General features: G+C 35.1%; 1 protein-coding gene across 3 annotated transcripts in view; it reads right to left on the bottom strand.

The window, feature by feature from the left end:
- cdk19 (cyclin-dependent kinase 19) overlaps positions 1-12,405 on the bottom strand; it is a 38,455-nt gene that overhangs the window by 20,164 nt on the left and 5,886 nt on the right. For all 3 annotated transcript variants that reach the window (XM_048208161.1, XM_048208162.1, XM_048208163.1), the window contains exons 3-4: positions 5,883-5,993; positions 3,631-3,771 (exon numbers count right to left, since the gene is read on the bottom strand). In XM_048208161.1, the coding sequence (XP_048064118.1) occupies positions 3,631-3,771; positions 5,883-5,993 (252 nt within the window). The remainder of the gene's footprint in view (positions 1-3,630; positions 3,772-5,882; positions 5,994-12,405) is intronic.

The following is a 12,405-nucleotide window of genomic DNA, read 5'->3' as shown; positions in this document are numbered from 1 at the left end:
TCTTCTTTGTTGTAATATTTATGCAAGTCAAAATATCCATTTCACTGCTGTTACTGAGTGTTTTTAATTCTGAGACTCTTGAGTTTCTTGTTAATCCTGCAGGCCATGTTGAAGTGAATGTACTTTCTATGCCAAACTTTTTAACCACAGGAAACCTTTACTTTACAATTATAATAAAGCATGCTATATTTCATAGATTCTCATACTAACAAATGTTTGTTTATTTATTTATTTATTTTAGTACTAGCAGCACCATTTCCAAAGTGACTTATTTTTCTGCCATGTTTTCAAGAGATCACAAATTACAGTTTTCTGTATGTTTATAAACTTTTATTCACAATTTCGTTTGGTGCCGCTAACACAGAAATGATATGCTTTACCTTGAAATATAATCAAATAAAATGGCCAGACAGAAAAGCACAGATGATATTACTGTGGTTGTGGGTGACGGACTGCTGCATCAGTAAGTAATGGGGTCTTCTAATTATTCCAAGACTCTTGAGTTTCTACGAGCCTTAATGAGGGTGTGTTGCTATGGGAACAGCAACCATAAGGTTTCTGTAATTCAGTCGACAGCACATCTCACAATTGCCGTTGTCATTCACTTAAAATCATTTTAAGAAATTTGAAATCTTTTTAATGATAAAACATTTTTTTCTTCTGTTAAAAAAGAAAAGCAGAAATTGTTTTTCAGTAATTGCCATTTATATGAATACGAATAAACGTCATTGAATGCATCTCCTAGTCATGCCTGTGAAATGACGGATTACCAATGTGTCAACAGATTATAAACCCCAAAAGGAATTCAAATTAATTAAATTCAGTTTGAAACAGCATAGACAAAACATTAAAGTTTTCACCCAAACATAACACAAACAAGTGATAGTTCACCCAAAAACAAGCTTTCTGTTATCAGTTAGTAACCCTCGTGTCATTCCAACCCTTTATGCATTTCTTTCTTCATTGGTAATGATATAGTCATCATGCTGTGGCCTGATTTACTAATATCATTTAAAGTCAAATTTCTGAGTACATTAGCTGTTAATTTCACAAGATTTACAGCAGCCTTATGATATTGTGGCTTCGGTATTCAGATTTTTTTTTAAGTCATCATACAGAAAATGTTTTGAGTCTTTTAGGCGCACAGAGATTCAACATATCAATCTGAACAATACTGACAAAAGCTTTTTGTGACTTTAGTTGTTTGTTTTGTGACGTTTAGAGCTGATGTTTATCTGAATATTTTGTTGACTGTCACCATTGTTGAGATTCTTGATGTCTGCGTGAGTCGGCATGATCCTGTCAAAACATTTTCTGCATAATGACTTCATAAAGTCTTTCACAGCACTGCAGAAGTATTGGCATGTGAAATTAACAACTGATATTAAATAATTTAATCAGAGATTGGACTAGTGACTACTACACTACTCCATCACTAAAAAGTGACCAACATCATCTGATCAGTTTCTCTTGCATTTTTGGCCATAACAATGTATCAGAAACACAAAGTCACAGCAGCCAGAGAAAAACTAATGTTAAAAAGTCAAGGGTCAAGAATAATGGTGACACAAAACTTTATTATTTTCAATAGATCAAACTTCTGTTAATTCTCAATAAGAACTTTAGTAAGAAAGAAATACAGTCTGGATTGTAATAAGTGAAGATGCTGAGACCTCGAGAGATCGGTGAGTGTTTCATGTTCTGCTGGGATTAAGAGTAGAAACTGTGCTTCCGTCCAGGAGATCAAGAAACACTAATGTTATGTTTATTTTACAGGCTGTAACTGTGTAGTTATGACATATAGTTACATTAATGCATGTGTGTTATTTCTGTTATTAGCTGCAAAGAGATTTGCATTTTACAGTGTATGTGTTTGTTAGTAATAATTCAGGAAATACTTGTGAAATAAGTGTTTTTCTGTAAAACGTTTTGCACTTTATGTAAATTTAGGATATTTTACATTCATTTTACGTTTTTTGTTTGGCGGTCGCTGCTGACAGTCATTTGACTTTTTTTTTAAGTAAAGGTGTTTGATCATAACAATTCAGGAAATACCTGTAAAATACCAGTGTTTTCCTGTAAAACATTTAGGGAAATTTTCTGTTGAAGTTTTTTACACTTTTTTTTTTTTTTAAACTTTAATTTTATGTTTTTTGTTTGGCAGCCATAGATGACAGTCATTGATTGTTTTAATGATTTAATGTTTTTTGTTTTGTTTTTTTCAATGCACCTTCATGTAATCCATATGCTGTTATATTTTCAATGGAAAAATAAAACTTCAAATCTCCTCTACATATAACTATAGCTGAAAGTGACTTCTTGCTTCTTTTTGGAGCTTGACATATATAGTTTATGCAATATTGTTGTATGAAAAAGAAAAAAATACAAGTATATGGGTTTGGAATGAAAGTAAATACTGAAAGAATTGTTTTGGGTCCGTTTTTGGCTGAAATGTTCCTTTAACACTGTAAACTGCACAGATTGTGTCTGAGGACAGTAAAAAGAAACATGCTTTCAAAATACAAAAGTCTACAAATACAAAAATCTACTCAAAGTCAGTTGTTGAGAGGTCTATTTCTTTTACAACTGGGTTAATGACACAGAGTGTGCTATTGATCCACACACAGCAGGGATTGATGGGATTACATAACAGTGGAGAGACTCAATCAGACTGTGACACTTTCCACTGGATTCAATCCATATCAGTCACCATTAACAGCAGCTGAACATTACACACATATTCTAGTTCAGTTCAGATTGGAGGATCCAGTGATGGACTCAATTCTGTTTCTGTGTCTGTCACTGCAACAAAACCAGAAAAAAAGAGCCTAATACAGTCAAAATACAACTTTACTTTCTTCTTACTTTGACTGTAAAATATGTTCTTATGTAAAACAATTTGCATGCATGGTTGGAAAATGTTTTGAATAGGCCAAAACACCTTCACTAAATGGAGACATATAGTATGTAGATTATGTAGATGTTTTTTTTTTTATCATTTTATCATTTTGTCAGACTTTACCAGATCCAGAGCATCTGTGCAGTGCATAATCCTGCCTGACCATAAATCACCCATATCTCATCATATGTTGTAGTTTTTTAAATTCATTAAAAATTCAGTTTTTTTGGCAATTCATTTTATTTTTCTTAATAAAAGTAATCACTGACAAATTCTACTGTGCCTTACAGTTGCATGGGCCTGTCGATGTGTGTGAAAATCTATCTATCTATCTATCTATCTATCTATCTATCTATCTATCTATCTATCTATCTATCTATCTGTCTATCTGTCTATCTGTACTGTATATTTGTTTTGGAAAGTCGTAGAAATGCATTTTTTTCTAAGTTGGAGCAAATGGGAATGCAAGAATTATATTTGCTCTAGTCTTTGTTTTTACCCTATTGTATTTCCTTCCATGTTCCAAACCCTCAACAGTGAAGGTCAGTTGCTGGGGAGGCACGGGTGTCCTGAATATTTTGCATGTAATTTTGGCAACTGAACTTCACTTTGCAGCCAAATTCTACTGTACTGCCTGCTGCCCTTAATATTCTATGAAGAACATAAAATAACGTATGAATCTCTGGCTGCGTTCACACTGTCAACCAATTCCAGGTCTTAACTTTACTCACCAGGTCTCTGTGCAGGACCCAGTTGGCATGCAGGTAATGGATGCCGTCTAAGATTTGGTAAAGCAGAGACTTCACCATCCCCCTCGGTAGCTGCATGGGCTTTTTGTTGGCCTTTGACGCTCGATGAAATTTTATGATGTGCTAAAACACAAGAATGGGTAAAAAGTGAGTTTGTGAGAGTTGTGAATAGGCATGAGCTCTTATGATCACAAGAAATCTTTTTCCTGTAGTGTTTCTGTTGTCAAGGTCACACACTCCCAAATCAACATCAGTGATGAGCAAACTGTTCTCCTGTCCTCCAACATCTCACATCTCTCTCATTACCGATGACTTTGCAGCTTTTTTTACTGATCAGCTGACAACCATCAGTTCAATCAATACACAAATACAGTATGATCACAGAGAGAGGAGCCCTGCAGAGTCTAATGACTGAGTGTCAAAGTCAAAACGTCGCTTAAAATATCTGACCATTTTACATGGCAAAGTTAGTTCAGGTGGTGAAATGCAGTGCGACTCACCAAAAACTATTGATATGATATTTATGAATTAATAATTCAAAAAAAAAAAAAAAGTTTTACTTTGAAAAAATATACTAAAAACTTTTAAAGAATAACAGATGGGCTGTTTGCATCGAATGTGTTTTTGTTTTTAAAAATGTGAGATATCACACAGTAGTGAAATAAATCCGCAATGATGATGAATAAAAAAAGAAGCCAGGGTCTCGTTTTTAAAAGAATATCTTTTTTTTCTTTTTTTTTGTGGCGATATCGGAAAAGGACCAGAAGCTCAAACTCGGGTCACCCAAAGCGTAAACTGCGCTACATGTTCATGAGGACATCAGCTCTGACAAAGATGAACTTTTAATCCCCTTCTGGGGATTAAAAAAGGAGTGGTTGAATTTTTATCAATATAGGGTGGTTGTTAACACACACTGCCAACACGCGTTTATGTTCAAGAACCATGTAAAAAGTGAATTTTGCATAATAGGTGACCTTTAAGCTAGACTTCCTGTAATTTTCACTGGAAGATGTGAGTTGTATTCTCCCACCAGCGCTGACTCCTCTCTCCCCTATTGCACAATCTTGCACGTCTGTTGCTTTTGTGAAATTACATTTGTAGAATTTGCATATATTGCACAAATTGAAGATAGGATTTCCATTCTGCAGAGACACATTTATGTGTCCTAGTGTTAATGATATCAATCAAATCTGATCAGTCGAAAGGCATGAAGTGAAAGAAGCGCAGTGGATCACAACACGCTTTCTGTGTGAACCGGAGCTAAGATGCGTACACATATATTGAAGGCGTATTTTTTGTGACTTATTTCCTCAAAGGTCTTGAATATTTTAGTAACACTTTACGGTTGATTAGTTAACATGAACTAATAATGAACTGCACTTATACAGCCTTTATACATTTTTGTTCATGTTAATTTCAACATTTACTAATACATTATTAAAATATTGTTAACAATAGATAATGCACTGTGAACTAACATGAACAAACTATGAATTAACGTTACGTAACTAACGTTAACGAAGATTAGTAAATACAGTAATTGCTCAAGGTTAGCTCATGTTAGTTAAGGCATTAACTAATGAAACTTATTGTAAAGTGTTACCAATATTTTAGATATAAATAATTAGTAAAATGTTCAGTAGCTTTCTCAGCTGATTTCTCAAAGGAATATCTAAAGCAAATATGAAAACTTTGTCATCATTTACTCTCTTTCTCAAGTGTTTTGAAACTCATATGACTTTATTTCTTCGTTATAGCAGAATGTCCAAGTTGCTCTCTTCCTAAAAATGACAGTGAATGGTAACTATGGCTAATAAGCTGGATTTTCAATGTAAAATGTTCTGCGAATACCCGAAATAACTCAAGTTTCAGTCAATTTCACGCAAATCAGTCATATGAATTTAGATGATTTTGAATATAATTTACAAGTATGGACTCGTTTTATGAAGCTTTCTGAGCTTGACAACCCCAGTCCCAATCCACTTACACTGTATGGAAGAGCACATCTCAGACATTCTGCTAAACATCTGCTGGTGTGTTTAGAAGAAAGAAGAAAAGAAAAAAGTCATACAAAACTGAACCTGAAATGAAATGGTGAAAAAAAGAAATAGAAATGGGTCCATAAGATAAAAACTGAAGTGTAACTATCAAAGCATTGCTGAACCTAACTAAAACTTACCTGAAACATAAAGCACATGGTCAAATAAAGTATTAAAATACAAGTACACACTCACCCACAGGTCATGCTCAGCGTAGTCGAACAGGAGCCAGACCTTGCGGTCACTGTGAGAGAGAAATACTTTCTGCAGGGCGATGACATTCGGATGCTTCAGCTCTCTCAGTAACTGCGGACAAAGAGAAACATGTTATTGTTCATTCATCTGTTTATTCTTCAGATATCTTTGGGTTACACTTTATTCTTAAGCTGTCCTTGTTACAGTTTAATTATACATTAAAGTAGTGAGTAATATTAATTAACAACATGTACTTAGGGTTTGGTTCAGGGTTAGTTGCTTTAATTATGCATAATTTACTTTTTTTACTAGAGCAAGTACATGCAGGGGCACATTAACACACAATCTTTAAGGGGCCTAAATGACTGCATGAAATGTATATTTTTCACACAATTATTTGAATATATATGGAAGTCTACAGCAGCATACATTTTCAGGACTCGCAACCACATTTTGGACGAAGCTCTGCTGTGTGAACGTAACCGGACTGGACAGCTAGTTTTCTGTAACACCACACAGGTCGAGAGCCGCTCTCTGCGCTGAACGTGGGATCAGTAACATGGATGTAATCTGCGCATCATCTGAAGGTTTCAGGAATCGTAATATTGTTAGACATTCTGCTCAGAAAATGAAAACAGCTGAGACACTGCTGATGATTTATTGGGAATAAAAAAGGAGTGGTTGAATTTTTATCAATATAGGGTGGTTGTTAACACACACTGCCAACACGCGTTTATGTTCAAGAACCATGTAAAAAGTGAATTTTGCATAATAGGTGACCTTTAAGCTAGACTTCCTGTAATTTTCACTGGAAGATGTGAGTTGTATTCTCCCACCAGCGCTGACTCCTCTCTCCCCTATTGCACAATCTTGCACGTCTGTTGCTTTTTGTGAAATTACATTTGTAGAATTTGCATATTGCACAAATTGAAGATAGGATTTCCATTCTGCAGAGACACATTTATGTGTCCTAGTGTTAATGATATCAATCAAATCTGATCAGTCGAAAGGCATGAAGTGATTCAATTGAAAAGGCATGGAGAAGATTAAAAACATTATAAATTTTCTTTTGTCAAAATGCAAGTTAGTTGTCTGAAGGACACTGAAGACTGGAGTAATGATGCTGAAAATTCAACTTTGATCACAGGAATAAATTATATTTTAAAATATATTATAATAGAAAACCATTATTTTAAATTGTAATAGTAATTTACAATATCACTGTTTTTTTTTTCAGTATTTGTGATCAAATAAATGCAGGCTTGATGAGTAGAAGAGAATTCTTTCAAAAACACTAAAAATAGTAATGTTTCCAAACTTTTGAATGGTAGTGTACAAGTGTACATATATGCACACATATATATATATATATATATATATATATGCACACATATGTACATATAATATAGGAAAACGGCCAATTTTATATATGTCACATATATTAAAAACCTATATCAAAACCTATATTGAAACATATATGTTTATAGGTTTTTTCCATGTGGGTGAGTGGAGCACTTTCAGCTAGAAAAGACAAAACTCCCAAGTAAGCATTTATATAACATGGTCAAACCTGTTGTTTGCTCAATGGAGGTTTGTAAGGCCATTTTATTTGTGAATATGGAAGGATCTGTAATGGTAAATGCGTTATAAAATTAAACTGAATTGAATAAATGATTTCCAATTCAATACTGGACAAATCAATCTGTCTCAGAGAGTCACAGAAATTGTAACCAGTTGTTCATATCCAGCAATAGGGCAGCTTGATGAAAGTGCAGTGACATTTTGGTGGTAAAATTTAGTTTAGTGTTCCTTTTGGTTAGATTTGTTCAGTTTGAAAGTGTACAATGAGCACTTCTTTATGTACATGGAAGCTACTTAAGGGGGCAAAATCTTTTTAAATATAAACAATGTCATCTGATAGCTATAGACCTTATGTAGCTCCGCCGCGCTCGTTGTCTTTTGTCTTCCGGTTTGTATTTCCACAGCGATTTTACGAATTTATGAATGAACTGCTGGTTTTAAAATCTTCCCGGTCAACTGATATTTGTTAAGACATCTGCTTTAAACATTACAATGCTCATAATAACTTTCAATAACAGCTAAATATTCGTTGACAGCGATGCCATAGAAATATACAGAGCTACCACAAAAACAGAAGTTCAAAGACAATATTATAAAGATGGCGGTGCACTTGTTTCTCTGGTGCATAAGGTCTATAGAGTTTGATTTATTTAGAGGTATTTTTTACACTAAATGGAACTAATAAAACTAGAAAACAAAAAACAGCATGTAGCTATATATAAAAGACCTCAAAAAACAAGTCCAAATAACGACTTCCAACCTATATTAGAGAAACTTCAACACCTGTCCCCTTTCACCCAGCCCTGGAACAATATGACTATTGTTTTGCCATTTCAACAAAGTACAAAAGAGTTTGGATTTTGAGAGAGAGAGAGAGGAAAGAGTGTTTGATCCTATTAGTTTGATGGTAACAACATAAGTAAGTGAACTGTAGTCAGCAACACAAGACAAAGAATCACTCCGATTTAAACAATTTAAACAAGACTCGATGAACAAATGGTCTGCAAGCAGAGCAACAACAATGCTCAGTGACTCAACGTGGCCTTCTGAGACCTCAACACCCATGACGTTTAAAGCCCAACAACAATGTTGTTATGCAGTTGTTTTCAATCTCAGGAAAGACCTGAGCTGATTGTGCTGCTGCTGAATCAGTTCTGTGTGCAGGTACTTACAGAGTTACAGTAACATGAATAAACAAGTTCTTATTGTTTGGGTTAGTTCTGTTTAAGATTTAGACCTGGCATGTTGTTTTTGATTAATGCTAACCGAAAAAAAAAGACTAATGCTCATATTTCTGTATGTACTTAATTCTTAAACTTCTATGCCACTAGGGCCAGAAATTAACCACCCATAACACCCTCTTAGCAACTGCACAACAATACCCTAGCAACCAAACACCTAAACATGACCTAGTAGACTTGTAAATGTAAAAAACATTTCATTAATAAATCATACAAATTCCAAATAATAAACATGTTGCAAGAAAAAAATAAAATACTAATTAAAAACTTGGGATTGAATTTAAAAATGATTGCAATTTACATTGAGATTGTAAAAAATAAGCTTTGTCACAGGTTTTGTGTAGTAAAATCCACAAAGAAGATGCAGAATGAACGACAAAAGATACTTTTAATAAACACCAAGAACATGAAACACTACAAATATTAACCATTAACGACGCAGAACATTGAACTGAGGAAAACTGAGGGCTTAAATAAACATGGGCTGTGTCCGAAATCACCCCTAACCCTTAAATGGGGCACTTCGAGGGGACAGCCATTTGTAGTGGTGTCCAAAGCCATAGTGGACATAATCAAGTGCACTCATTTAATCGCACAATGCACCGCAATAATGAGCGTATAATCGATGTGCACTCAACGGCTAGCGAATACCCATAATGCACTGTGAGGGTCATGGCGAACGAACACCCGTGTCTGACCTGAAGATGGCGCCGCAGCTGAATCACCCATCCATTTTCCAAATCGCTGGTCCAAAGTCCATAAATTCTTTTTTGATTGATTATTAAATTGCTAAAGTAAGGGTTAAAGTTCAAGTTTCATTTCTACTGGAGCTGCCAGTGTCAAACGATTATTAAACAGCAAGCACAGCGGCAGCCCTTCCGGGACTCAGTGTCCGAATTCACTCGTTTTCATTCACTGCCTCGAGTGGAGTAATGTAGGGTGAATGAGGGCGATTTCAGACACAGCCGATAATCAACAGAGCAGGGAACAGGTGCGCACTAATCAGTAACCATGACAACAGACAGAGGAGGAACTCAGGCTAACAGTGACAGAAGCAGATCACGATCCTGACAGTGTTATTGTGTGACGAGGCTTTAAGGTTGCGTGACTGCAGTCACAATAAAGGCCATGACCGGCCCTATCCCAGAACAGTGTGTTCGTCTGTAAAACTGCTGTAGCTGCTGAACCTGTTTCAAGACCAGACTGTTCAAATACGACCACACCTTAAAAGGCGTGCGATCACAATTCAGTCATTTCAGAGAGAATAACTGAGACCAACAGAAAGACGCTAAACCTTTACAATTAGGTCTCATTAATTAATGCATTAACTAACATGAACTACCAACGAGCAATACGTTTGTTACAGTATTTATTCATCTTTTTTAATGTTAATAAAAATACAGTCATTCATGTTAGTTCACAGTGCATTAACTAAAGCAAAGACAGTTTTTGATTTTAATAATGTATTAGTAAATGCTGAAATTAACATTAATTTAAATTAATAAATGCTGTAGAAGTATTGTTCATTCTTGGTTCATATTAACTAAAGTAGTTATCTACATTGTGTTTGAGAATAAAGATCACACACCCACAATCCAGAGATCAGATCACACACGCTTGTGTTTGTGTGGAGCATTCATCGCAGTCCAACACAAATAAGCACAAATATTTATGAATCATATTTGAGTGGTGTTTGGGAAGGCACAGCACCCCATCCTTTAATCCATAACAGCCTATTTGTAAAGCTGCATTACACTGTGACAAATGCAGAAAACAATCCACACTAAAATGTGCTGCAGAAACTGTTGAGATCAGCCTGAACTTGTTCTTCAGCACACAGACATGAAGAGCATTTTACTCTTGCTTAGTCCTTCTGCTATTTAGGAATAATAGTGTTTATCCTACTTCCTCAGTAATTTAATAATTGATGATCTTTACAACGGAACTGAATCAACACTGACTTCAGCTGAATAATGACGGTTTTCTTTTAGAGCTGCTGAACAGTCGACATGAACTCTGTTTGCATCACTGAACCATTATTATCACAGTGAAGCTGCTTGAAACAATCTGTATTGTATAAAGAACTTTATAAATAAAGGTGACTTGTGTTTACAACATAATCTAACTCGATGTCAAAAGCAGCGTCAACTATAAGACCATTTAAATGTTTCCTGCATGCCCAACTAAACAATAATAGCAGAAAAATAGCAGCATTTTATCTTATAGTTTCCATGAAATGCAAGTGTTTTATTTCAGCAGTGGTTATGCATTTCTGTATCAACCGTTTGAGAGTGTTTTACTCCAGTGTTGCTGTTTCCCTGTTTCAGGGTTTATTGGTCTTACATGTGTTTTGTTTTTCCTTCTCATCTGCTCCCTGCCTTGTTTCTTGCTTCAGCTTTATCAGTGAAAGCCCATGAATTGCACATTTAATAACAAATATATCATGCGGTGTGATGTACATGTGATCATGACAAATGACTGACTGGAACACAGTGAGGTCAGAAGTGGGACATTTCAAATGGGATATTCCCACCTCCGACTTCATCTGTTTGAGGTGTTGTCTTGAGTACTGCTGGATATGTTTGTCAGATTGTTGATGAATTTTGTCCTGAGAGTTTTGTCAGTTACTTGATTCATTTGATTTATATATATATATTTAAATGAATATTGACCAAAATAAACAGTTCACAATTTAAAAATCCCTGATTGATTCATCGACAGACCTTGCAATAAATGTATAGACAGTGTGAATTGTTACACCTCATGCCGAATACGTTTACTTACCTTCTATATAATATGCACAAAGTGTGTCAAATGAGCAGCACACCTTTATGCAAATTATAAAAGTAGGTGAATAATGTCTGGACGACCTAATGCAGATGTCGGGAATTTGGAAATGTATTCATGGATATTTAAGTCAAGTCACTTTTATTTATAGGCAAGTCAATTTTTACAATGTAGATTGTGTCAAAGCAGCTTTACAGTGATAACAGGAACATAATTTTGGCTGCACAGCAGCTCTAGAAAAATGGTGTCATTGTCCAGCTTATTTAGTTCATTATTGATTCATTTGTAGAAATCACTAGTTATTATTTCAGTTCATTTATCTACACAGCAGCTCTGGAGAAGCGATGTCATGGTCCAGCTCAGTTCTCAGTACAGTCAGATCAGTAATATTCATGAATATCAACTAAGCCATCCAGAGGCGACAGCGGGTCAGAATGGAGAAACCCAGACTCAGCTGCTCAGTTCTGCTCTGGCCAACAACGAACACATGACTGTGATTCAGACAGCAGAAGTTACATTGGATCAGAACATTCAAAATATTTAAATTCAAGTTCCATCTGGCTGAAGATCGGATTCATCACGCCGGTGTGAACATACTTCATTCTTCATTAAATACAGCACATACAAGAAATGCTGAAAGTCTCTTTTTGACCTTTTACTTTCATCAATTTAGGCAAATATTCCATCTCACCTGATTATCATCTCAATATTGCCCTCTGGATTCTTCTTATGTTGTGTATTTTGCACTTTTCAAAACAGTTATCAAACCTGCCAAATAAAAGCTACATAAAATTGTCTTCTCTATGATCTTTTTTGTTTCAGTGGTGTACCAAATGCCACCCAAAACGTCAGCTTACACACACAATTTGTTTTTGGTAATTTCATTAATTATAGTATGCCTAGTAATGATTATT

Source organism: Megalobrama amblycephala, linkage group LG11 (genome assembly GCF_018812025.1).
Source record: "Megalobrama amblycephala isolate DHTTF-2021 linkage group LG11, ASM1881202v1, whole genome shotgun sequence".
Classification (NCBI taxonomy): domain Eukaryota; kingdom Metazoa; phylum Chordata; class Actinopteri; order Cypriniformes; family Xenocyprididae; genus Megalobrama; species Megalobrama amblycephala.
This window is presented reverse-complemented; position numbering and strand designations above follow the sequence as displayed.